General features: G+C 40.6%; 1 protein-coding gene across 2 annotated transcripts; it reads right to left on the minus strand.

Annotated features, from left to right (window-relative positions):
* Positions 1-26,473, minus strand: MPHOSPH8 (M-phase phosphoprotein 8). Of its 2 annotated transcripts, none has more exons than XM_050709254.1 (14): positions 26,161-26,473; positions 21,711-21,866; positions 19,948-20,802; positions 16,514-16,610; positions 15,140-15,391; positions 14,567-14,692; positions 14,392-14,480; positions 13,167-13,307; positions 12,304-12,390; positions 10,213-10,367; positions 5,537-5,691; positions 3,941-4,020; positions 3,091-3,174; positions 1-2,408 (listed from the first exon to the last, which is right to left on the minus strand). In XM_050709254.1, exons 1-14 carry the CDS (start codon positions 26,419-26,421, stop codon positions 2,367-2,369), a joined length of 2,580 nt encoding a protein of 859 aa, XP_050565211.1. In that variant the 5' UTR covers positions 26,422-26,473; the 3' UTR covers positions 1-2,366. The 2 variants fall into 2 exon arrangements, with proteins under 2 accessions (XP_050565211.1, XP_035398697.1); XM_035542804.2 differs by having other exon boundaries at positions 3,941-4,068.

Genomic DNA, 26,473 nt, shown 5'->3' on the forward strand with positions numbered 1-26,473 from the left:
TATTTCTGCACAGTGCCTACAGAAGTGATTTTTATTATTATAGCTACTTTCTCTTTATCCTTTGTCCACCAAAACTTTTTACTTAGCAGTCGGATAAAAACAACGTAGTAAAGTCAGACAAGTAACAGCTTTAAACATCTTTTCATACACCTATTACGCATCTTAAATAGGGATCTTAACTTTATATCCCCAACCAAAAGAGATGGCTGCAAAATCCATCCCTCAGTAAGAGCTTTATGAACTCAGATTTTATTCCCCAGTCCTGTAGAACTCCTCCCTCCTTCCCAAACACCTCAAGGGAGGGGAGAAAAAAAAAAAAAACCAAACACAAAATCACCCCCCCAACACCACCTTTGACAACTATTTGCTATGCCAACTCTTGGAGCAGTACTAGACATTTTTAGGTTAGACTGTACAACAGGTTCTAAATAGCATCTAAATATTATATGGACATTTGTTCAAAAACCCTTTGTCCCCATCTTTGCACAGTCCTTGAACAGCTCAAACATTTACCGCTGAGGTGTGCTGTACAGCATTTACCACGCATCCACTATACTCTTAAGCGTACAATGCAGGGAGAGCTGAGGAAATGGTAGCCACACACATGACAACTATCACGCCACCATAAGGAAACACTTAAGAACGTACCCTACCCTTATTAATTTTCCAGGATTATTTCATAATATGCTTAAAAGTTCATTAACAGTGAGTAAGAAGAAATGCAGCTACACAAAATTCCCAAGTGCTGGTAGGGACAAACCTGATTCTCAGCCAGCGCTTTTTGTGCATCTCAGGTGTTGATACTTAGCAAAATGAGGTATCTCACGTGTTTCAGAGAGGTGGAGGTAACACGTCTGTTCAAAACCCAGACTTAACGTCTCATCAATACTGTTTGCAAAAAGACTATTTTAAATCCAAACAGAAATGAGTATGTCGTGTTGCTGTTCTAGTTTTATATAGCTTAATGTGACATTCCACAAAATTGAAATAGTGTGCTTCATTACGATAATTTGGCATCTCTCATTATGAAAGTTTTAAACTTTCAAGAACCAAAAATTAAAACCTGGCTAACTGAACTTTTTAATACAAAGTCACAGTTCTTAAAAGGATACATCTGCACCATTCCGATGGTGAGCACTCAAATACATTAAAGAATTTATCCACAACAGTTCTGTTAGCAATATAGGCACATAGTGGCATGTAAACTACTTGTGGCAACCAGAACAGCAAAGGCACAATCTGTTTTTTTCTTTTTTTTCCCCCTTTACTTTTCAAGATGTTTAATTTACAAAGAAAAATACTCTGTACCTCATGCAGAAGCACTACATTTGTATATTATAGCACAGAACCATTACAGAACTGCTGTCATCTGATAAAATGAGGCATTTAAAAAAAAAAAGATAGCAGCTCTTTGCACTCAGGAAATGAACTTCCGAATTAGAGGGCAATGTGTGTTCTCATCAGGCTGAGAACATCTGAAACCCTCTGTACCTTCTCATCTACAAAAAGCACTGCCCGCACACTGAAGGTAGGTTAACAAGTTTTCTGGTTTGCTGTTTGCAGCTTGTTTTTGTTTTCCCATATGCCACTTCACTTAACTAAAAACTCCCAAGTTAAGATGCCTGTAAAACTATCAGTTGCTTCTCTAATACAAAATTAGTTTTGTAAGCACTGACATAACGAGGAATCTGACCGCAGTCCTCTGCGAATTGAGCCCATTCGGATGCCTTTCTTCATACCTGCGAACAGACTTAACTGTGTGTTCGAAGGGAATCCCTCTCAGCATGCCTGCTTCCTTATCAGGAAGCAACAGCAGGAAGAGATTCAAACCAGAACGCAGCCCCTAGCAATTCGAGGTTAAGTCTAATGCAATAACTTTAAAGTGTAACTTCTACCCATGGCTCTAATACAACAATTCTGCATTTTACATAGAAACATTACAGTTAGAGTAAGTAGAAAACTGTAGTTTACAAATGGAAAAGATCCTTCTATTAAAAAACATTTTACTTAGTTACCTTAAATAGTTCTTATATGCACCATTCCACATTGTGGAAAAGCTGAAATATGCAGTCTGGACTCCGTAAGTTAAAGAAAAACAGAATTATGTGTATTGGCACAAATACTTACATCTACATCTGTACAAGGTAAAAAAATGCTGACAACCCTGTCCCGACCAGTGTAGCGTACTCAGCTGCTCTCCAACACATCCTTTCCTATATGAATGCCAACAAACGACAGTGAGATGGGAACTTAGTCCTAAGAGTGTGGTGCCAAAAAGTTCCAAACTGCTTTGTCAGTCTCTGAACAGAGGAATCAGAAGTATTTCCAAAAGTGTCGGTCCACTCAACACGTTTGCAACTGTGAGGTCACTGCAACTGCACTCTGTACGCTCCTATTAGCAGCTTTACCTGGAAAAGAAAAGCAGAGGTTTCATATACAGATTGTTCACGTGTAGCTGTAGTGAACACTTCTGCTAATACAACAGCAAGAGAAGAGGCACATATGAAATTGCTCAGTCACAAGCAAAAGAGGAAAAAAAGGAAGACTATGAACTAGACACGCACATACACTTTCAAATGAATATGCTTATTCATAATGGACTTAAAAAAATTGAAGAGCACAATAAAATATTTAAGAATCTAAGTCTTAAATACGAAGATCTAGAAAATTTACTAGTGCATCTTCCATAAAAAACTCTGCTACACAGGATCTGTAACTCGTCTTGCAATGTGCAGTGGGACAACTGCCCAACCCACCTGGAAGCACCCACAAAGGACACCACAGGCTATTCAACAGCACACTGCATATCCTGGTAAATACTTCCAAACTCTAAATGCACAAGTAAAAACATCTGTATGCAAAAAATAGCTGTCACTCCCTGCAGTTGTCATTAAATTCACAATACAGATGGAGAAAATTTTTGGCTGTAACATTAGTTTATCCCAGTGCATGAGTTCCTGATAGGAACTGGGTTGAGAAGACAGTGGGATATCCTTGGTTTTACATTTGCAACATACAACTAGAAGCACCTATACTGCAGAAGAGTTACTGTACAACAAATTAACGTACACATTTAAGAGCATTTTGTACCTTGGCAGTAGGAGCTTCTGCCAACCGTATAAAAAGCTTGTTAAGGCCTGCAGTAGGGCTGAAGGAATAAATAAAGTGACTATCCTAAAAGGAAAAAGAAAATCAACAAAATTAGTGGCAGGATATGATACGGTTAAAAGCGTGGTGTGGATTGAAATAACAGAACATGACATTTGAACTAGGCAGGGGGGGTGTCTATTTATATGTTTGTTTTAAAGTTGCATATACTGCAAAGAACCTTTGTCATAATTGCAGGAAAAAAACACGAGTGCACAGTGATGCGTTTAACAGAAAAAAAAACAAGAAATTTAAATTAATCAGTAGAAATATGAGGGAGTTCATTAAAACAGGGCAAAGCAGTTATATTTAATAACAGACTTGGGTCAAAAATTGGAGAGGCCAGGTGAATTTGGGAAGTAAAACACCTTCAGACTCAGAGTTCTGACCTCCCTGCTCAAACCCTCAGTCCCGAGGTCGCAGTATCACAGGATGGCTGAGGTGGGCAGGCACCTCTGGGTCCACCTGGTCCAAGCCCTGCTCAAGTAGGGACAGAGCAGGCTGCCCACAACTACGCCCCTGTCTTGTAAGTCACAACTTTCTATGGAATCTAATATTACAGGGTTTGCAGTTCTTTATACACACACAAAAAAGAGTTTTCATTTCAAAAACCAAAAAATAAAAACAAAATGAGTAAACAACAAAAAAAGTCACCACACACCACCATCACCACCACCACCACAAAGCCTGCATCATAACACTCAAAATCCAAATTAAGGCTCTAAAATTTCCCAGGCTGTTCCACAGACTTTATAGAGCAGTTTTACAGTCAGTTAGTTATACGATGACTTACCAAAAACACAGGGAGCTGGAATTTGTCATTTAAAACCACAGCTTGTACACTGCATGGTCCACAGAGCCGAGCAATGACTTCTTTACCAAAGAAATTTGCATGGAAAACAAAGAGAAGAATTCCAGATCCTAAAAGGGAAGGCAATTCAGTCACATGAAGCTGAAACACGAGCCATTATTTAGAACAACCGCATACACTGAACTTCTGAATACAAACAGTTAGGTACCTCTATCATTTGTATAGATATTAAACTCCAACGGACCACTGAAGCAATATGAAAAAAAAGCAAACATGCAAAATCTGATCTCTCAAGCACAACCCAAACACAGAACACAACTGAGTGGGTCACAAAGCCAAGGTCTTTTGGCAGCAGGACTAGCTTCAGGTGGCTATTACAAAGGAAAACAGAATGGATACAGTAATCCTCAGGTACAGTTCACTTCTGTGTTTTTAGATTTATCTCAAATGTTACGGAATTTCATGTAGCTTGGGTTGTCTTTTTTCCTAGTAAGGACAACTGAGCTCAATCAACTACAGATGTTTAAGAACTGCACTGAAATTCATAAGCAACTGTCTTCAATACCCACAAATACCTCATTTTCATATATAAACTTATGTAACATTTCCTAATTCTACAAAGCATATCATCAAAAAAATGGAAGATCTATTATAACTCTGAATAACAACTGGGTAGACATAACCACTCACAATCCTAGTTTTAGTAGTATTTCAATCACGTTAATGTATTATTTTGAAAAAAAAAAAAACACAAAAAAACAAGATCAGTATCAGAAGGTACTTCCCTGATACACTCAAAAGGCAAGAAAAAAATGACTCAGCTAAAAAGAGCATCAGAGTTGTTCTCTGGATTCCTGACAGAATGAAGAAGCATTCCTAAGTATCTTGGGAGTTTGATCCTCAGCTTTTCAAAGGGGCTCATAGGCAAAACAGAGTTGGGTGACACTGGCTTCTTTTATTTACAGTCCTTCTAAGCTGGGTTTGTGTCACAATAGTGTCATGACTGTACACCAAGATTCCAGTGTGTTAGGCACCGCATACAAAACAAGGTGATCCACTTCTAGATTCTCAAAGTATTCTTACATCAAGATTTCTAAATATTAAAGTACTCTTACATTAAGATTTCTAATTATCAATTGTTTGAAGGCAAACCCATCACACAGCTCATGCAACACATGAGCTGAAGAAAGAGGTTGGGTATGTGGTGACCCAAAAAAAAACACTAACAAAAACACACACAAAAAAAAACAGCAAAAAAAAAAAAAGCCAAACCGAAACCCCACAAAACAGCCAAACCAAAACCCCACAAACCAAAGCCACCAACACACATACACAAAACCCACCCTCAATGCGTTAAAACATGCTCCTCCTCTCCCTAAGGCAGGGCTTCCTAATTTCAACTTCTACATTCCATAATCTGAATATAAAAAGCATCCCCAATGTAATGCAATGTACTATAATAAAACAATTTCACATAGCAGATACTTACGACATACTTAAAACGCAGCTTCTCCATCCGCTATTTTACTTTTTGAAAAATAAAATAAAAATAGAAAGTAGGAAACACAAAGTCCCTACCTTCTGGGACGTTTTGTGGGGGTTTATAGTTAAAGTCTGTAGAAAAATCTGGCCCTTCACAGAGACGATGACACGCAATTGGGAAGACTGGCTCCAGTAAAGCAAGACGAGCTTCAAAATAGTCCCTGATGGTATCTTCTGCTACTCTTGAGAGCCTAGAAGAGCAAAGAAGTGAGGCCTGTACATCACATAGTAAGTTACCTTACCAGACACAGACTTGATTAGAGCCAACACAAAAAATGATTTCAGATCACCTTTTTGAATTCCCTGTTTTCAGGGCTTCATCACTGATGTTTATGTGTAGATGAACCCCAGGTCCCAGTACTTTGGGAATTAAACAGTTTATCAAGAGATCTGTTTGTGAAATTCATCCATCAGGTCTCCGCTATTTATTTTTGTGGACAAGTCCACTACAGCAGACACCAAAACCTCTCACTAGCCACACACTTCTTTATGTAGGAAGATGTTGCCGAAAAATCAGGTATGTACCAGCTGGCTGAACAGAAACTGCTTCCCTAGCACGACTGACCTACAGACTGACTGCAAGTAGGTTAGGTAAATTAGTCCCACATTTTTATTGGTCATACTGTTAGGGGAATGCAATTCCCAGTTATTCCCAGCTCTATTAAAACGCAGTGAAAAAGCAGCAGTTCTACCGTTAAATAGCCCCCCAGCAATAAATAAATACGTAAAATGGGTATTTGGGAAGGGCAGTGGCTGCTAAATTAAGCATGCAGGATGTCCTTCAAAAGAGAAACCCCATTAACCTACAGTATTTGGCACTTTTACAAGCCAGCTATCAAGTAATCCTCTTTGGAAAGCTGTTTTGACACAAATGAGGTTTAAATGTCTCTGCAAGGCAAAGGTCCCGACTCCCCGCTTTGCAGCTTTCTGAGCCATGCCTCAGAGCACAGCTCCCCTCCATGTCAGGCTGAGATCATCACCCACAGAGCCTTAAAAAATGAGGTTTTTCATTGGAAAGAAACTACCAGAACTGCCATACCACAACAAGCCCAGAAGCCCACCCAGCCCAGTTTCCAGAACTATATAAATAAGGGGAATTGAACAGCAGTCTTTGCGGTATGCTGCCCTAGTTTCCAGCAATGCCATTTAGAGGTATCCAAAACCAAACCGCACCCCTCCGCAGATCTACTTAATCCCTTCTTAATTCCCATACAATTGGGACCAGCACATTTTGCAATGAAATCCATAATTCAGCTTTCCTGTGCATTCCTGTGCAAAAATACTTCTCTGTTTCAAACTTATTAACCATTTAAATGGACAGCCTCTAGAACCTGCATCATGTTTTTTTTCCCCTGACAATTAAAAAAATAAAATTTTGAGCTTTCAAACTGCCCCAGGGGGACCCGCTTCTGCTCTGTATCTCTGACTATCTCTACTTTCCTTCTACCTTTTTTGCTTCATCTGTTTTTTCAAAAAGCTGAACGGAATGGGACACGCTATTTAAGATCTTCAGAGAACACGGATTTAGATTTTATTTTCAGCTTCACTACTACAGTATTATCTTCCTTTTTGATTGAAAAGGCAGCACTGAGTTGGTATTTTCAGGTAATTATGGTGAGTGTAGAAGCCTTCTAAATTCACAAGAGCTGTTTTACTTTGTGTAATTCACACAACTACAGCGAAACCCCGTGGACACCACTTTGCATTTACCAGTATTTCATTTCACCTGCCTTTTCACGGGCAAAATTACACATTCAAGATCTTACAAAACACATCATCCAGCATAGCCAAACCTGAAGATGGCAGATTTTAAATACAAAACAGTCTGGAAAGGAATCAAACAGTGAATGTAAGAAAGATTCAATATACTGAACAGCACGTGCCAGATCACATTTGTCTGTATATCTGCCCTTGCTTTCAAAAACCTAACTCTTGAGAATTTAGTTTATCTACTTCAACTGCCCTTGCTCACTTAAATTTTCTATGTTTGAAAAACTATTATTAGTTTTTATGCTTTTAACACTTTGTATTTTTTTTTTTTTAGTTTAGTCATATAGCTTCCTTATAGTTTCCACCTGCCTGGGAGAGAAGTTAAATACAGTGATCTACAATACCTCAGAAAAACTATGGTGCATTAAAAATATTGGTGCCACAATACTGCTACACCCCCTCCAGTATCAAACCGGATTTGAACATGTTGTTTCAGCAAAAAGTCAGCGTTGGGAAGTTTAGCTAGAGACTAGTGCCCAAGGTCCAGTCCTTCTCTCAGCACTGGTGGGGCCACACCTGGAGTGCTGGGTCCAGTTCTGGGCTCCCCAGTACCAGAGGGAGCTGGGCATACTGGAGAGAGCCCAACGCGGGGCCACCAGGATGATGAAGGCACTGGGAGCATCTCTGCTGTGAGCAGAGGCTGGGAGAGCTGGGGCTGCTCAGCCTGGAGAAGAGGAGGCTCAGGGGGGTCTCATCCGTGTCCCTCAATCCCTGAAGGGAGGGTGCAGAGAGGCCGGAGCCAGGCTCTGCTCAGCGGTGCCCAGTGCCAGGACAGGAGGCCATGGGCACAGCCGGGCACCCAGGAGGCTCCCTCTGAGCACCAGGCAGCACTTCTGTGCTGGGCGGGTGACGGAGCCCTGGCACAGGCTGCCCAGAGAGGCTGTGGGGTCTCCTCCTTGGGGATCTCCAAAAGCCACCTGGACGTGGTCCTGGGCAGCCTGCTCTGGGTGTCCCTGCTTGAGCAGGGGTGGCACCAGGTGACCTCCAGAGGGCCCTGCCAACCTCAACCAATCTTCTTAACTGAGTTCCTTCAGATATCATGGGCAAATATCCCCTAGCCTCAGAAATATATTCAGGTTTTATTGGTTTGCACTAAAATGTCTTCTACTGCCATTTCACAAAACAATCCACAAATTTCTCTACCTTACGGAAGGGTTCTGTAACCTCCATTGTAAACGCCAGCACAACGATCATATGGGAACATTTGCTTATATATTTGCTTAATATTAATTTTTTTTAGACTTGGTATTCTTAAATGTAGTATTTATAAGGTTATAAAGGAAAGACTACTAATAACTTCATAACAGAGTAAGAGTATTAGCACTACTACAGCAAGCAGCAGTGACCATTTAAGAGGCAGTTTCTGTCAAAATAGATTTAACAAGTTAGTTGATGGGAAACAAGACCAGAGATGGAAACAGTTTTCTGTGGACTAAAACAGAGAGAGTGAGCTCTGACTACAAGGCACCTGATAGGTTGGTCTCATTGTATCATACAGAAAAACCACAAAGAAAGTCATCATAAAACAACAAAAAGATCTTACACCGAGACAATATTCCTCTGGCACCACACAGGGCACTCATGGCAATATTTCACCGGCTGCAGAAGCTGAGACCTTCTCTAAAGGTCATTCAAGTTTGGAGACTGCAGGTTTAAGAACTTCTGCTCTGATACACTGGAAGAACCGATAGTTAACCGATAAAGTGACATTCAAAGAGCTTGCTCTCTCTTCACTTTTTTAATTGTCCCTACTTCGCATCACTATTAATCCCTTCTGTGTATTTCACCTGACAGTTCAGTACAATCACATGGCCACATGACACTGTGAGACCCCACCTGGAGCACTGTGTTCAGCTCTGGGGCCCCGAGCACAAAAAGGACAGGGATGTATTAGAGCGAGTCCAGAGGAGGAGCATGAGGATGAGAAGGGCTTGAGCACCTCTCCCATAAGGACAGGCTGAGGGAGCTGAGGTTGTTCAGCCTGGAGAAGAGAAGGCTCCGGGGAGACCTTACAGCAACCTTCCAGTACCTAAAGGGGGCCTACAGGAAAGCTGGGGAGGGACTCTGTCAGGGGGTGCAGTGACAGGACAAGGGGAATGGTTTTAAACTAGAAGAGGGTACATTTAGATTAGACATTAGGAGGAAAATCTTTACTCAGAGTGTGGTGAGGCCCTGGCACAGGCTGCCCAGAGAAGCTGTGGATGCCCCATCCCTGGAGGTGTTCAAGGCCAGGCTGGATGGGGCTTTGGGCAACCTGGTCTGGTGGGAGGTGTCCCTGCCCATGGCAGGGGGGTTGGAACTGGGTGGGCTTTAAGGTCCCTTCCAACCCAAACCATTCTGTGATTCTATGAATACACACCACACACACTGACTGCACTGCTCTTTGACCATTCTGTTGCATGATAAAGGTTTGCATTTCCATCATTTACTGGAATGTAAGCTGTACCTACCTCTCCAGCACAGAGCTCTTGAAGTCTCAGCTCACAACTGACACTTAAGGGTCAACAACACCCTAATTATTTGCTATCTTCAGGTACTTTTTGTCTTCTACCCCTTTCCACTACCCCCCTCCCCCCCCCCAAAAAAAAAAGACTGCTTTTTTTTTTAAATGAATGATTTACTTTGCATGCCCTAATAAGATTTTACATTCAACTGTCCAATACTTATGCTTGTATTTTTTTCTGATTGCTTTATTTCTACTTTGAGGAATCTTCTACTAATTCCCTTTTCCTCCTCTCCACCTTTTTACACAGTGTTTAAGTAACTTCCTGCTAATTGTTAGCTCACACAGTTTATATTTCATGTGATTTGTCAGTTAGCTTTGTGCCCAAAGCAGATGCCTTCTTTCCAGAACTCCCTCCCTCTTCCCCATGACTTCAAATTATGACAGGCCTAGTATTTCCAACTTTGACAGAACAAACTTCAAAGTACAGTTTACTCACGTTTCCAAATGACTCTTGAGCTGCTCATACACCAGTACGTTGTTACACTGTTTAGCAAAATGAAGTGCGCTGTTCTGATGCTTTGACAAAATATTACAGTCCGCTCCGCTCTCAATCATAAGCCGCACTATATCAGAATTCCCTCTTTTACAGGCCTGTGCAGAGAGAGAAAAGGGAAGGATGGACAATGACAACAAAAATCCCATTAGAACAGCATAACACCAAAAAAAGCGGAACTGCAGAAACAAAATCCAAATTTAGTCACAATTCAGAAAACAAGTTTAAGTAGGCAGCCAGTGAATGCTAACGCAGATCCTGCTAACTCAGGATCAGGCTATATAAATACTTCATCTTTACGCAGGCAATACTATACACCTGATCCCACAGAAGTAGCAACACTCAGGGTTGCCAAATGGATCTCATTACTAAATAGACAAAAAAAAGTTCTATGACAAGATTTAATCTGCTCAAGTACAGTACCTGTAAACTGCCTTGCAACCTGAACAAATGGGCTTCTGCAGAAGTATTCAGGATGACTGATGTAACACTTCTAAACGTCCATTTCTAGGCATCTCACAAACATTACTTCAGATTTGCAATAAACTAGTAGAACTTCCCCCAAATAATTTAGCCATTTTAGACAGTTACTGTTTCAACTGTGTACGTGTCCAAGCCTGATCAACACTACCTCCAGCAAGAATTTCAGGGCATCTCAACTTAAGACTTGACAAAGGTACAGGAAAAGCTAAATAAAGCTCTACTTTGAAGAATGCAAATGTAATCTTGGCAGCTTGTTTTCAAACATCTCACTCAGAATTAGGGAAAAGCACAGGAGAAATTTCTATCCTCACGAGGCCTTTCAGAAATAAACATCTGAAATTTGTTTAAGGCCTGAACTTTCGTATCTGCTTTCAATCCATAATCTTCCATAAATAAACAACCAATACCCACTCCGTCCCCAAAAAAAAAAAACAAAAACCCTACACCACCACAAAAATCACGTATCACCTCTGAGAAAAAAGAATTGCCAAGACTTCCCTCCCCCAGCTTTCAGAAGTAAGATCCAACTCCTCAAGTTAAGTAAGAGTGACTTGATAAACACATCGGTATCTTTATCCACACGTGGCTAAACTTGCTTCAGTAAGTTACGGGAAATTAAGACCCAACTCTTCATATCTACACAGCAAATAAATACAGGGAATAAGTCACTGTAGGATGCCAATTAGAAAGTACGCACAGCTGTGTATCAAACTAGAAAAATATTGTTGAAGAAATGTGAAGCTGAAAACAGGTTCATGGAGGGAGACAAACTGCAAAGAGCTTTTGGACGTAAGTGACTGAGGAAACCACAAGCATGTCACCACTCTCCTTACAGAAGATATGAGCTCTGAGCCTCGCAGAGGTTAAGAGAGAAACAGTATGACGTTGTCTTGGACAGAAAACCTTTTGTAATCTCTTCTGTAAACAGCCTCCATGAAAACAGAGCAAGTCAATCAGGAAGGGGAACTTCCGTGGAATTCACTAATACAACCCAAAAATTATTAAGAGGAGCACAGACTGTTTTAAGGGTCTCAGAGTTTTCCCATTACAACAACAAAAATGTAAATAAATAGGTATTTTCCTTTGTGATTGGAGGGAGTAAAGGTGCAGAACAGGCTGTGGGAAGGAGACTGTAAACCAGTTACTTTATTTCTGGTCAGTGACAAAAAGACAGAAGTCAACATTTCACAGCAACATTCTGTGAAAGATTCTCCTTTGTGGAGTTTTTGTCTCCCTGCTGACAATCCGATTATCTCAGTTTAAAGACCACGTCCACATTTCTTTGACCCCAACAGTGGAAGAGCTGAGAAGCCACATTTAACGCTGTAAGCTGATGGTATCTGGATCCATTGTTTAGACATAATAGTACATTAAAAAAATATGGATTAAAACACTGCCTCAAGTAACTATGAGTAGTACTTGTATTTTAAATGTAGTACATGCCCCCTGACTAAATCAACTCTGCAAATGCACTTTTATGTCTTCTATATTCTATTAGTCTCCCAAGTATTGTTTCTTATTAATCTGCATCAGGACAAACATTGAATTTACCTTCATTAAAGCAGTTTCACCACTGCTCTGCTGCATGTTCACATATGCCCCAGCTTCCAGAAGAATAGCTACTGTTGTTAGAAAATTCTTAAAAACACAAAACCACAAGACAAGTAAATATAAAATATTCAGTTTTCATTTCAAAATATAAGCATGATACATGTCACAATTGCAGTTGTTCTCTCCCATTGCTCATAAAGCTCATTTTAGACTCTTGCAAATAAATAGCCATGGGCATTTCTAATTCTTACTTTTTACTTAACTTGGTAATAGTAAACACTTCAGGGGGAAAAAAAAAAAAAAAAAAAAGCCTGCACTGATCATGAAACTGGAATCAAGCTTTCTTTTGGCCCCCTATCTCCTGTACTTGGAAAGCTCACGAACCAACTTGAACAAAAGAGAGCACCGTGAAACATCCTTTAACTTTAATCAAGCTGGACTTTGTCTGAGAAGAGCTTGCCACCATCTCTATCCCCAACTCTCAAGTAATAAGCCCTTCTTCATCAGAGATTTGCTCTCAAAGCTTCCCAAGGCTGGATACTGTGAATCCAAAGATATTCACAAGCAATTCTAACCCAAAAATTTCAGCCCCCATCAAAGCCAAATTTAGAGACACCCTTTGCACCAGCTTTCCTTCTAAGCAGCCCTGTGGTAGTGGCTACTAAGAGTAGGGTTTGTTATCACCTCTCAGAATTTGTTCAGTCTACAGCAACCAGACACTGAAAGGTCAGTTAAGGTCACCGTGCTGTACCCTGCTCGCTGCTTTTTGGGGATCAGCTAAAGGGGCAGAAAAAAATTGGGTCCCACTTTTGCACGTACATAGAAGAGCCAAGAACTACAAATATGATGGAAAACAAGCCAACCTTTTCAGCTGCATGTATCAACGCAGTTGTTCCATTTTTCTGTCTACCATTAACTTTGGCTCCTTTCCTGATTAGGACCCGCAGGAGGTCATCGTGCCCACCAGCAGCAGCAAGCATTACTAGGGTCATTCCACTCGAGTCCTGCAACAACAATCATTGCCAAATACTTGAAGATAAATCAAAGCCACAAGACAAAGACTGCAAGTGCATCAACAGGTTTCACAGAGATTCTCCTCCCCGGCAGAAGAATTCACACATAGATGACTGCCAGATGCTGACAAACTATCACCTCCCACTTCCCTCGCCCACAGGCCTCACACTCTGAGCTTCATAAATCTAACGAGTCGAACAAGAAGGAAAAACAGAACGAGGCAGGATGAAAAGCAGCAAGGTATGTGACAGTGGGGAAGACAGCAAGACAATGGAAAAAGAAATTGGCAACCACTGGAGAAAAACCCATTGGCTTAAGCCAGTTGCTACCACAACACAGCTTTTGAATTTTATCTGAGGAAAAATATGAAGAGATTCCTGTGGGCAGCCAGTCTCCTCACCACTCCTTGCATTGTCCATTAGATGCTACAATTCTAAAAAACATGTGCTTGCCTCAACAGTTCATTTGGCATCTTCTTTTCTCCCACACTACAGAAGTTTTAGCATAATGTATAGTCCTCAAAATGCTACATAATATGACTGCACAAGGTCACTGGTGAAAATCGTGATGTCAAAGATTTTAGTTCTCAAAAAGGGAATTGCACTACTATTTAACAGGAAAATACACCCTTGAAAGGAAAACCAGTAAGAACACAGCTGACGAAAAACTGGCAAAAAAAAATTATTCATGGGGTGAAGTGGTCCCAGTCTGCTGAACAGAAAATTCTACATTTTTTTTTTCACATGTATAGACATTTTACATATTTCAGGCACTTATCTGCCAGCTATCATCATTCCTTATACCACTTAAAATTCTACATTTATTATTCAGTTTAAATCCAGGGGGCAAATCCATTGCAAATCCAGCTACTAGGATGTTTCTATGAAGCTTCACTTTTTCTTTGGAAGAAACGGGAACAAATAATGAAACCTTGTATTCTGTGTTCCCCTTTCTCCTGTAGTGCTTTTTCAAAGGTGACACAGAAGTCTGCTACTAGCAGGACACAGCTTTTCAAACAATCCACATTTGTACTTCCCACCCACCCCCTCAACAGCTCTATTACAGAGCATTTACCTCTTGATCCAGATTATATTCCTCGCTTGAAGAAAGTGCCATCTTCACTGTCATATAATCCCCACTTTTGACAGCATCCCTCAGGAGTGCTAGAAAATAAATTTAATGCAGCTATAGGATATTTCACATTGAAATGCCAGATAAGAAACATCCGTTCCTCCCAGCAACTACTTACTGCTGGATATCGGTTCTGTTGAGACATGATTCTCATCTTCTCCATCGAGATGCTTCTGGAAGTCTTCTAGAGTCAGCCATTCTAACTGCATGTCCATACCCAAACTCAGGACTTGTTGCTTGCCATCTATCATATATTTGATTTCACAGAAGAAAACAATAAAATAAGTAAATAGTAACTTATCGGTTTCCAAATCATTCACTGCTTCAATCATCAGCAGCACAACATACTACTTTTCATTCAAACACTCTGGAAGCCAGTGTGAAATGGTTCCAAACAATGGCAGCCATGTTACAAGCAGACACAAAAAGCTTTTACTTGAAAGAAATCGCTTAGTTGTTCTACAGCATTAGGCTGAAGGGATCAGAGAAGGTGAACGCCGTTACGGCAATAGCAGGAATACACTGGGAACACACTGATAAGCTGAGAAGTTATCAATGAGTTTTCAAAAGAAAACATTATTATAGCCACCAGGGGAAACAAGAATTGGAGCACTGAAAGATGCAAGCAGGAGTGGAGAAAATATTAAATGCAAGTGCTCAGCTTTCTCCTAGATTTGCTTCTATGGCTCACCAGAGTTCTCCTCCATTTGACACACATCCACTACTTCTCGATCACCTTCTGCAGCAATGTAATTCCATGTTTCTGTTTCATCTCTTATGCTCCTCCTTTCCTTGTACACCTTGCTGTCTTTTGATTTTAATTCTTCTATGAATTTATATTCTAGCGAAGATTCTTCTCGTTTGCGGTTATTCTCAGAATAGTCATTTTTTTCTTCTGAAGCTACATTAAACAATTCAAATGCACTTTTGATGTCCTTAAGGCCTAGAATATTAAGACAGTTACCAAGAGTGACTACTTGAGCCACTAAAGACTATTACATAGCAAAGTTTAAGTGAGTGACCAGAGTCCATTCAGAAAAGGTCTATTCTCTTTTCATAAGTTAATCATTGCTGAAGCACAGCAGCAAGCTTAAGCATAAGCCAAAATCAGGGAAAGCAAGTTCACCTCCAAATACCCTGGAAGTCTGGGCTCTGACTGCTTTCTACATAGTACCATCTTCTTTTTAACAAATTTAGTTTAGAATCATGCATGAATTACTACTTTGAAAATATGGTTCAGTACCTGTGATAAACAAAGGACACAAGCTGTATATGGAACAGTAATTAATAGCCTGTTACTACTTTTCTTGAGCACTGTAAGCATCTATTATCCTTTAAGTGAACAATGTTCCTCTGGCAATAACTATTTGAAGCACCAGAGCTCCTCCTACACCTATTCAGAATGACCGAAGGTGGAGCTACTTAGTTTTCCTCTCAGTTCATCTTTGTCAGAGCAGCGAGGAAATTTATCCTGAACAAATTCATCCAGAATTTTACTGAGATCAAGTGCGTCAACATTAATACTCTATTAAACAGCAAAGAACAGAAGCACAACCTAGACATTTTTCTTCTTATTTCAAAGCATCCTGTTCTGTTATTTTAAGGCTTGAACAATAACCCAACGTGGCTAAAGCACCAGGTAAGAAGTTTGTGTGAAGTGAACCTCTACAAGTTACTCTAGAAATAAACAATGTGTATTTAAGAGTGATAACAAAACAATTCTGGGAATAGATGACCATTGGACAAATTCATCCAAAGACTGCTATTAACAGCATGATAACGAAGCATAATTGACAGTACTAAATGAAAAAGGGCAAAATCTTGACTTGTATAGAAGGCTCTCATGTTTTTATAGACACTTTCACGCCTCATACATGAAAGTACATAGTTCTCACGAAGCATACATTAACAAAGACATAAAAGAGAAGGCTTTTGCTTCCTAAAATAAAAGCAGAAATTGGCGTTTGATATGTGCTACAGCAATATACTGTGTCTGCTTTTGTAGGAATCAGAGGAGAATGCCTTGAAGGGTCTTCCCCTTCTCTTTTAAGCAATTAGCACTTACTTTTTAGGCCCTTCTGTTCTTTTCTGCTCTTTTCTTCTTTTTCAGGCTCTTTTTTTAGAGATTTGTCTTTTATTTCCGTCTTCTTTATGTCTTTCTCCTGATATCAAGAAAAAGATAAAATTAAAGTGGTAGAGAGGAAACAGAAAATAAATCTCCTTTCACTACTCCAATGACCTCATATATTCACAATTAATACTACTGAAAACTGCATATAATGGACTTGTGGACATTCCTAAGAAAAGAATTAAATGGGTGAGACAGAAGTTGCTCCGTGAAGGCTTCTTCAGTAAGAGAAAAGATGTTATTTCTAAATTAAGGAAGTTCAATTCTGACTTTTGCAGCATCCCAGTCACGCAAGGTGCTTGCATATGCCGAAACCAGCATATGTTTAAAATTATGGTGCTTTACAATTCATCAAAATGAGACAGACAGATATACACGCGTGTACGTATATATATAACGCAAAGACAAAAAAACAGACCAGGAAGCTTTCTCTATTTAAGTCTGAAATGTTAGCTGGTACATCACTTGTGAATACAAAGCAAGTAGAAACCAGAAGTTTCTCTTAAAAGTATTCTCTCTACTAAAACTGGGATAAAACAACTAAAATCCCTTGGTCCAAAATAAGGAGACTACAGATCAAGGAGGCACAAATATTCGAAGTACTTAAGTGATCATAAACGCTTATTTGCAGGAAGAAAATTCAAAGTTATGAACCTCTTGTTTGTTTCCAATATTTAACTTGAGTAGGATACAATCATTTCAAAGTATTTAAGACCTCTGTAGCACCATATACCAAGCAGTTATGACACAACTGACTTCAACCGTAACTGAGAAAACTTGACATTTATATATGGAAGGCTTCAGGTTTTCCAATTTACACAGCACAATGTAGCAATAGTCACTTGTGAAAAATGCACAATCAAAAAAAATCCACCAAAACCTATTCTATCCACACAGAAGACTGAGCTTAGCTTTAGCCAGTATCAGATACATTCATGGCAGGTGTAGAGAAAATCAACTGCACCACAAAAAGAAACTAATTGCCTCCACCAAAGATTGCCTTTCTTCTTCTCCTCCAAGCCTCTCTTTACATTCAGTCAGCAGACTCCAAACCTTAGAGTAGGAGGGAGAAGGCTATTCGGCACAGCATTTTATCAGCCCCAATACTAACTCGAATAGCACGGGCTTTCTGAAAAACTGCCACTGGAATAAGTCCACCAAAGCACTACAGACTGAATTTATCATTAAATGCTACCACTTCTTAGAAAGGTAAAGAATTAAAATAATTAATTTAGTATACAATAACGCGTTAGCAGAGCCGTAACATTGAACCCTCCTTTTCTCCCCCTCCTTCCCCACAAAACTCCAGCTTTTAATCACAGACATGATTAACTAGCAACACAGACAGCTGTTGTCCCAGGCAGGTGCCCAAAGTAGGAGGGGACAAGTGATTTACTAAAACCATTACCAAGTATTTACTGAACACAAAGGCTGTTATAATCAGTCATCTTGAATTCTATTCCAGATCTCTAATACTGATTAGATGCACAATGCACCCTGCACATTTATTTTTGGAGGTAAATCAAAAGGAAAGGAGGGTTCAGCATACAAAATGACTTCAAACAGAATACTGTGCTACAAATTGAGGTAACAGTGTTCTGTAATCAGAGCTACACAGTCAAGACAGGTAGCCGAGAACGATGTGACAATTTTATTTGAAAAGAATAATTTGATTGGGCCAACAACTTTGTGAAGCCAAAAAAAAAAAACACACCCTAAAGCTCTCCACCAAACCCACCCATGTAGTGAGTCCACAGCTGCTCTGGAGAATAACTAGCCAGTTACAGCAAACATTGTTTGAGCCTCCCAGAGAGAAAGAGCAAAAAGCAACATGTTTTCCATGGCTCCTTGGTACCTTTAATCTAAGAGCACCAGCAACATGAGCATGAGAAAGACATACAGACATTTTACTGACAGTGCTGGCTGGAAAGCCAAAAGAAAACAAAAGCTTCCACCTGCTATTGATTTCTTCACATTTGGGATGACAGGATTTTCATGCTTTGGTAAATAAAACAGAATTCCAAAGATGTATCCAATTATCACCACCAATGTTGCTCTCTTATGAATGCTGTAGCCTTAAACTATGATAAAACACTTGGAGCACTACAGGGCCATACCGTTCCAGTTAGTTAATAGTCTAGAGAGAATTATTTAAATAGCTGTTAGACACAGCTATGCCTCGTTGCTATAGCTTAACCTCGTTTACAAGAGCTTTCACCACTAAGCTCCTGCAAAAATAGTACTTTGTGTAGCTCTACTCTGAGATTACTCCATGTAGTATTTCTATCCTCTATCCCAAATCAACTTGATCATGTTTAAGGTGGCCTGCTCCATACATAAAACAGTCATAAGCAGAGGACCACAGCTGAACCTACTGAAATAAGGCACTTGCCACCATGGCATTATGGCTTCAGAAGAAGTGGGATAAAATCCATTAAGTATCAAGGTATTTTGGCTGCAGCCAAATCAGAAAGGGGTATCTCTGGGCAGACAATTTTTTAAGAACTGCAAATTATATTATTATAGTCTCAAGAAGCTGAAAAAAAATCCCTCCAAGAGTAGTTTTTCTTAAGAAACGTTCTAGAAATAATGCTTTTTTCCCACTACACTTTTTTCTTTTTTGCTTTTACCACCCTGCTTTCCTGATTTAATTAAATAAGAGAAATTAAATATTCTATTGGTATTTGATTAGTTCATTTGTCAGACGGGGTACAGCATTTGTAGTTACCATGACACCAAGTCATGCAACTCAGCATCTCCTGTAAGCAGCACAGGAATTCTAACAAGGCAAGACAAGCTGCACAATTACCTCAGAGACTTGGGTTTCGAAGCAATTTCAGCATTCCGATTCTTCGGAAGGTGCTAATGCATGAAAAGTATAACTGAGTGGCTGGCTTTTGAGAGAGATCAAGTGTTCATCTTACCTCAAAAATGTGCTTCATTTCATTGCGCGGTGTTGGATAGCCGCTACAAGACTGAACGCATTACTATGCAAGAAGAAGAAAGTCAAACTGAGGCCCTACTGTTGAAGCTAGGGGAAACGAAAGGCTGAAAATGAAAGCACGTGTCTCTGGAACAGTAAGTTTTGTTCTAAGTAGGTACGCATAACAAACAGCAGAAATTTGTATTTTCACACCTAAAGACACTCCTCTCCTACAGCATTCCCCCTTTTTCCTGCGTTCAGAATCCAGAAATTTTTCTGTCTGGCCTACAGGTTGGGCAGTGAGCCTTTTTTATTCACCTCGTTAACCTTCCAATTCGTATTTTTCTCTTTGCCATCATAAACAGTAGCCTCTTGAAGTACCTCTACCTCAAATGTGTTTGATTAACCCCTTCCCCCAACACCACCCTAACGTTGTAACGTTGCTTACCTCTCCAGCTGAATCCATGGACTTGCGTCCTCTTTCATCAGTGCTCAACTTCAAAGCCTTCTGCACTGGTGCAGGAGCAGCTGACACTTTCTCCAACTCTGCAGCTACAGTTTTTACTTTTTCTTGACCTTTTTGCCTTTTGTGCATGCTCTTCTTCTCTAAATAATAGGTATCTTTAGTTTCTACTTTTCTACCTTCGTCTTTATAATCTTCAGTTTTCTGATTTTTTTTCTTCTTTCTTTTAACCTTAACCTCAATACTATCATCTTCATTACTTGCTGATCCATCAAGATGCCTGTCAGCAATGCCATCTTTTTCAGCAATTTCTTGTTCTAATCTCTCTTTTCCACATTTTACCTTTTGTTTCTCCTCTTTATTTTCGGAATATAAATCTGAAGCTTCATTATCAGTTGCTTGAGAAAGTGCATCATCTAAAGTACTTGATTCGGAGTCAAACTGAACATCTTGCTTCTCCTTACGTGATTTTTTATTTTCTTTAGAATCTTCTTTCGATTTTACTTTTACATCTTTAACTTCTCCTTTCTTTTTCTTGATTTCTTTAGTATCATCTTTCCTTTGTTTTTTAGGATCCTTTGAATCTTCCTTTGTTTCTGAAGTCCTTTTTTTTGGTTTTGAATCTGAAACCACAGTATCTGAGGAATTTTCACATTCTGTTCTGGGTTTTTCTTTGAGTTTTGCAGACTTTGACTTTTTCTTCTTCAGGTCATCTGGACTTCTATCCTCTCCATCTTTTGACTTTTTCTTTTTCTTCTTTGGTGAAACATCATCTTTTGTTTCACTTTGCCGGTCACTGTCAGATTCTGCTTCAAATACATCATCATTTAAAGAAAGTTTCTAAAATGTGGGACAGAAAAAATAAAAAAGTTATTTCCTCATTAAACTGTATCACTTTAGCATAAGCCATCCAGAAATGGCAGTGGCGATGCTTTTTGGAAAAGTCAATTGCTTTTTAAACATTACAAATAATGTTACTTACTGCCAAATTGTAAAATTTGTAAACACAGTTCTAGCTCACTTACCTAAATCATATTTCTAACTGCCTGAAAGAGAATCAATACATAAACAAGGAAACCAAGGCAACTGGACATCCAGCAGCCAGACTCCAGAACAGAATTAAATCACAAGTCTTTTACACCAAAAGCAATTAACCTGATTTTATAAAATTTATCTGCAGGTTTCTCAGAAGCAGCAGCTTTCAAACAGATTCTTATACATGACTTTGAAAATGACTGAACAGTTAAACAAAAATGAACAAGAAAAAAAAAAGAGGAAAGAGCCATATGCTGCCTTCTTGAAATTCATTTTTCTGTATTCCTATCTTACCTAATGGATTTTTGCTTGTTATCCATTAATTTAACCTGCTACACGAAGCAGTAGGGTGAAACGAGCAGCGTCCAGCTTCAGTGACAAGACAATAAGCCTGTGGGCAGGCAAAGGGGTTGGTTTTGTTGTCAAAAGCAAACCAGAACGACAATACATCATTTATAGAGTCTCATTAGAAACTGAAATAAAGTTTTAATGAATTCCGATTCTACAAGCAAGCCTGTCAATTCAATAAAAAAATCCTTAACCAGACAACAGCAGCAACGTTCAGTTTCTGCTGAAACAAAACAGTTTTAGATCAAAGAGAATATTTTTCTTTAATTCCATATCCCAAATGTCTTCCATTCTCGTGTCCCCCATTAACAGAGCCTAGATAGGGAATTTGTCTTCATTTTAAGATAACAAAAGGAGAAACACACCTGCACATCTTTTTTAACAGGTTTAGGCTTATTGTCCACAATTTTTTTTCTGAATTCAAGCAGCACTTCTTTGCAATCTTCCAAATGAACCTCTGGTTCCCAGGTATCATCATCAGAGGTATATCCCTTCCACCGTACTTTGTAGAGAATTTTACCCTGCAAGAAAAAAAAACCACAAGCAAATATTTAATAAAATATAACATTATGCAATGTACTTCATTCTTGTGGATGTAAGTGGATGCATTATTTTATGTATGTGAAAATGAATATAATGGGAATTCAACCTCATGCTGAAGTAAGAATTCCTAGAATTATTTCCATCTGCATCACATGCTGAACGCAAGAGGTTGTAAAGTTTCAGTAGTTGGAGTGGTTTTATCCCAAATATTTGTATTACCTGATTTTTGTCAGAAACACAGCTTCAACGCACATACATTCCCAGTCATTTTACTGGAATTGATTTCCTGACAGTTACAAAATTAAGTTAATGTTTCCTCTGTACAAGTTTTAATTGCTTCTGTTTGCTGAAGAACTTAAACCCTAAAGATTTATAATGCAGTAACACCACTCGCACAGTTCTTAATCGGAATTTATAAGGTGTTAGATTTATAAGCAAGGACACTTTTGATAAACTGAAATGGTAACAATTGCTCAGGAAAAAAGCATCTTTCAATGAGATCAAGTCAAATCTAGACGAAACCTGACTGTGTGCCTCCCAAAGTTGGTTACAAAGACATCGGTAAAAGATGGTACGACAGCCCTAGACCAATTGTTTCAACAGTATCTGATTTCACTGTAGGATGATATCACAACTTATAGTCTCCAAGTTTTTCCACTAGATTAGAAAGTCTTTTACCATTAGGGGGAGGAAAAAAAAAAGAAAAAGGCACTTTTCAGAGTATCTTTTGCCTTTCTCCTAAATAAATTAGTCTGAATTCTGGTATTTCTCAATACAGACTCATTTTGTTGCTGCAAGACAAGGCTTATTGGCTTGGTCTGAGCATAATGCTGTCAAGTGGCAACTCTGGACTGTGTGCACCTAGCCTAACCAAAAAGCAGAGTCATGTCCCACGAAATCAAGGGGGTCCCCTTCATTGATTAAACCTGCATTCTCTTTAGACGCCTGTATGACAAAGACCAGCAGCAAATTTAAGAAAGTCCATTTTCCATTAAAAGGGTAATAATGAATACAAGGCAACACAACCATTCCTAAATTTATTTTCTGAAAAAGAAGTTCACAAAGGTGCTAACCAAAATACCTTTCGAGAGGCAAAATAACAGTATCTCTCTCTTTCAGAAATAGATTGGTGATGCTCCCAAAGATCCTACACTGCTAACCAAGCCCGGACAACAAAAGTTTCAGAAGAACTGCCATTTGACACTTAGTATTAGAAATATTTATTTCCATAATTTTCTATTTTTGCCAGAACACCACTGACCTTCTAAGAAGTGTATTTATATATACAGCATATATTGAAAACTATAAAACCTGCTTACAACCTTGTTGTTTTGCTTCACAGACATATAAATAAAAATAGAAATGAATCAATGAAAAAGCCTATATTCAGATACATTAACGTAACACTTCCTCTTATATTTTAGCTTAGCCATACAGTCTTGATTCAGGAATTACTTTTCAAACATAATGTTCACCTGTCTCTTTCTCTCTTCTAACATGGTTCCTCATGAAAGCAGCAACTGGTAAGTAACTTTCTTGTTACAAACACCGGCATAATTTCGGTTGTAAGGGATCTCTGGAACTAACAAGTACAATGCCCTGCTCAAAGTAGGTCCAGCTAGGTCAGGCTGCTCAGAAATTTGTCAAGTTTTAAGGATCTTCATGGATGGACATTTCATAACCCCTCTGAACTCCCCCCACCCCCACAAAGCAAGAAATCTTTCCCTTGTAGCTCATCAGACTGCCCTGTGCTCCAGCTTGCAGCGTCTCATCCCTTCACTGCACGCCTCTGAGAAGGGTCTTGCTCTCCCTACATCGTCCCATTAAATTGATGTAGGTAGAACTATGATGACCCCTGAGCTTCTTTTACTAGGGTAAAGCAAGCCCCACTCTCTCAGCCTCTCCCTGCCTCTTCCGTGTGCTCCAGGTCCCCATGACGCCTTCACAACCCTCACAGGGCTCACTCTGCTGTGTCCACGTCTCTCCCAGAGCTCAGCGCAGCACTCCTGGGGCATCTCAGCAGTGCTAAGAGAGGAAGAAGCATCACCCTCAATGCTCTTCACGCTGCTGGCCTGCTTTGCTGCGGGAACTGCTGACTCTTGCTCATCTTAACTGCCTGCAGAGACCCCCAGGTGCTCTCCCGCAGCCTGCCTCCCTCCTGTCCCACAGCACAGGGTTATTCCATTTCTTCAGCTACCTACAGCTACCATTACACCTTGTAACTCAGGTACAAAAGCAGTCAGAAGTTATTTAACTAGTTGAGAAAGCTGGCTAAAACAAAATCTCATGTAAACGTAGGTCTATCTGTTGAACGACTACATCCACTACACAGCAAATGATTAAAAAAAAAAAGCAGCTTAAGTGAAGGCAGGAGACTGATCATCACATTAAAGATGTATACACAGCCTTTCCCTCACCTGTCAGAATTAATTTATTCCACGTTATTTCTCTTCTGTCACTTATAAATAATAGAAAACTCCAAAACATTTTTACACTGCTGTAACTTCTACAATAGCCAGTGATAGGCTAGAACTCCTATCACCACCTCATTAAAGAACAGAGTTAACGCTACCCATTTCTATGGGGAAATGTCACAGTGCCTTGGTACCTGTTATTTTAGTAGAATTTTAGTGCAGCCTGAAAGGCTTTCTAAATATAACATTTCCAGATTTTTATTGCTAACTGCCTCAAGTAGGACAAGCTAGTGTTTCATCTACCAGCAAGTCTAGCTGCCCAGCCTGACCCTGTGCCCAGAGTGCCACCCTGCCGTGCTGCCACCAGCTCCAGCAACACTGAGAGCAGAGGTGACAGGAGCTCCTCTGTGCCATGCTCTGGGCTCTCCCATGTGGGCACACACAGCACACAAAACCAACTGCTGGTTCAGCATCTCCTTGGGCTTCCTAACTCACCTGGGAATCGCTGGCCCAAAGTGGACTACACACAGTATGCTCCACTGAACGTAACACGCAGCTTTTTCCACTCCTTTCAGATGTTAGGACTAGGTGTGAGCGATTACTTGCCTTGCCCGGCACATCTGAAGCACAGGAGCGTGGCACCACACTGAATAGCAACAGAAAGGCGCTCTGGCACAATGACAGCCCATGCTACGAGGCCACAGAGAGCACGCACTGGGTGAGGCACACGCACACAGTAATGCTCAGTGCTCTGTCCCAGCCTGGCAACCTCCAGCACACAGCATTCAGGGCCTGCAGCAGAACGGGCTGCCACGAGCCAGCAGACACCACCGACACGTTTAAGAGAGGGTTCTCCAGGCATTCTGGTGCACTTCAGAAGCGTGTGGAACGGTACATTCCCCCTTGCCCCCACTACGCTGATTTTCACTGCCATCACTGCAGAAAAATTACTCTTGCTAGAAAAACTACTCAAGCCAGACCCACTCTTTTGATTGACACTTTATACAGACAGAACTAGAAATGCGGTATTACCTCTAAAGCCCAACATTCTTAAGCCATCAAGACACTGCACCATGAAACTGCCTATTCGTGACAGCACCACGAACGCATGAGCAACTCTTCACCTGAAGATTCCCTGACCTAAGGGCCTCAAAATCCTCACGTTTCACACTAAGCAGGGAGGCTTCCGTGCCATCACATACCTGACTGAAGCCTAAAACCCAAAATGTAATTAGCTAGAACGAACAATTTGCAGATACAAAAAGCACTTTATAAAAGACCATCATTGTTTTTTATTATTTTTCTCTTTGGAAGTTCAAGAAAGTTTGAAAGAACTTCAACCAATCCAGTCCTGCTTTTTACCTTTTTAAGGTATGATATTCCTTCCTAAGCTGTGCCAAGAAGATCTCTAGAGCTAGTTATTTCAACTGGAAGCGGTCCCTCTATTTTGAGCGGTCTTCCTGCATTTTTTCCTGCCACTCTCACTAAATATACCCTGAAACCACCTCCAAGTTCCCCATTATATTCTACCCTGCCCAAACACCTTACATCGAGGCACTCCTGCAGCTCAGGCATAACAGCAAGGCGTACCTCAGTGCTGCAGACAAAAGGAGAAGTTAGTAAGGAAAGTCAGTTTTTGTTTTTTTTTTTTTTTTTTTAAAGTTAGAGCAGTAAGAGAGGGAAAACCTCGCTCGCAGACCGCGCACGCCGCGTTTCACGTTACAAGTGCAGCAGCAGTGCCACCGGGGAAGGCTCCTCGCCCAAACACGAGGGATTCCTCAGGGAAACCCCGTCTCAGCACAGGCTGCGTGAGGGCAGGGCGAGCACCGCGCGCCCCCGGGCCCCGCCGCGCACTCACCCCCTCGCTCTTCACGTCGAGGATCTTCTCCACCTCGAACACGTCCTCCTCTTCCTCTTCTTCCTCCTCCTCCTCCTCCTCCTCCTCGCTCTCCCCGCCGCCTCCTCCGGCCTCCCCGCCGCCGCCTGCCGCCGCCTCACGGCCGGCCGGCCCGCTGCCCTCTGCCCCGTCGGCCGCCGCCGCCGCCGTCTCCTCCTCTTCCTCCGCCCCCTCCCGCCTGGCTGCCGCCGCCTCAGCCCCACCGCCGGCCGCCGCCGCCATTTTGGGGCGAGCTTCAACCGACAACGGTGAAAAGCGGCTGCGACATCCACCG

The sequence above is a fragment of the Cygnus atratus genome, chromosome 1, assembly GCF_013377495.2.
Source record: "Cygnus atratus isolate AKBS03 ecotype Queensland, Australia chromosome 1, CAtr_DNAZoo_HiC_assembly, whole genome shotgun sequence".
Lineage (NCBI taxonomy): Eukaryota > Metazoa > Chordata > Aves > Anseriformes > Anatidae > Cygnus > Cygnus atratus.

Excerpts from the sequence above, each read along its gene's own strand:
- MPHOSPH8 (XM_035542804.2), bottom strand. The coding sequence starts at position 26,421 with ATGGCGGCGGCGGCCGGCGGTGGGGCTGAGGCGGCGGCAGCCAGGCGG. Across the intron at positions 14,693-15,139 it reads TCAAATGGAGGAGAACTCTG|ATGGCAAGCAACAAGTCCTG; the intron begins GTGAGCCATAGA and ends AATATATGATAG. Across the intron at positions 5,692-10,212 it reads CTCAAGAGTCATTTGGAAAC|GCTCTCAAGAGTAGCAGAAG; the intron begins GTGAGTAAACTG and ends TTGCTCTTCTAG.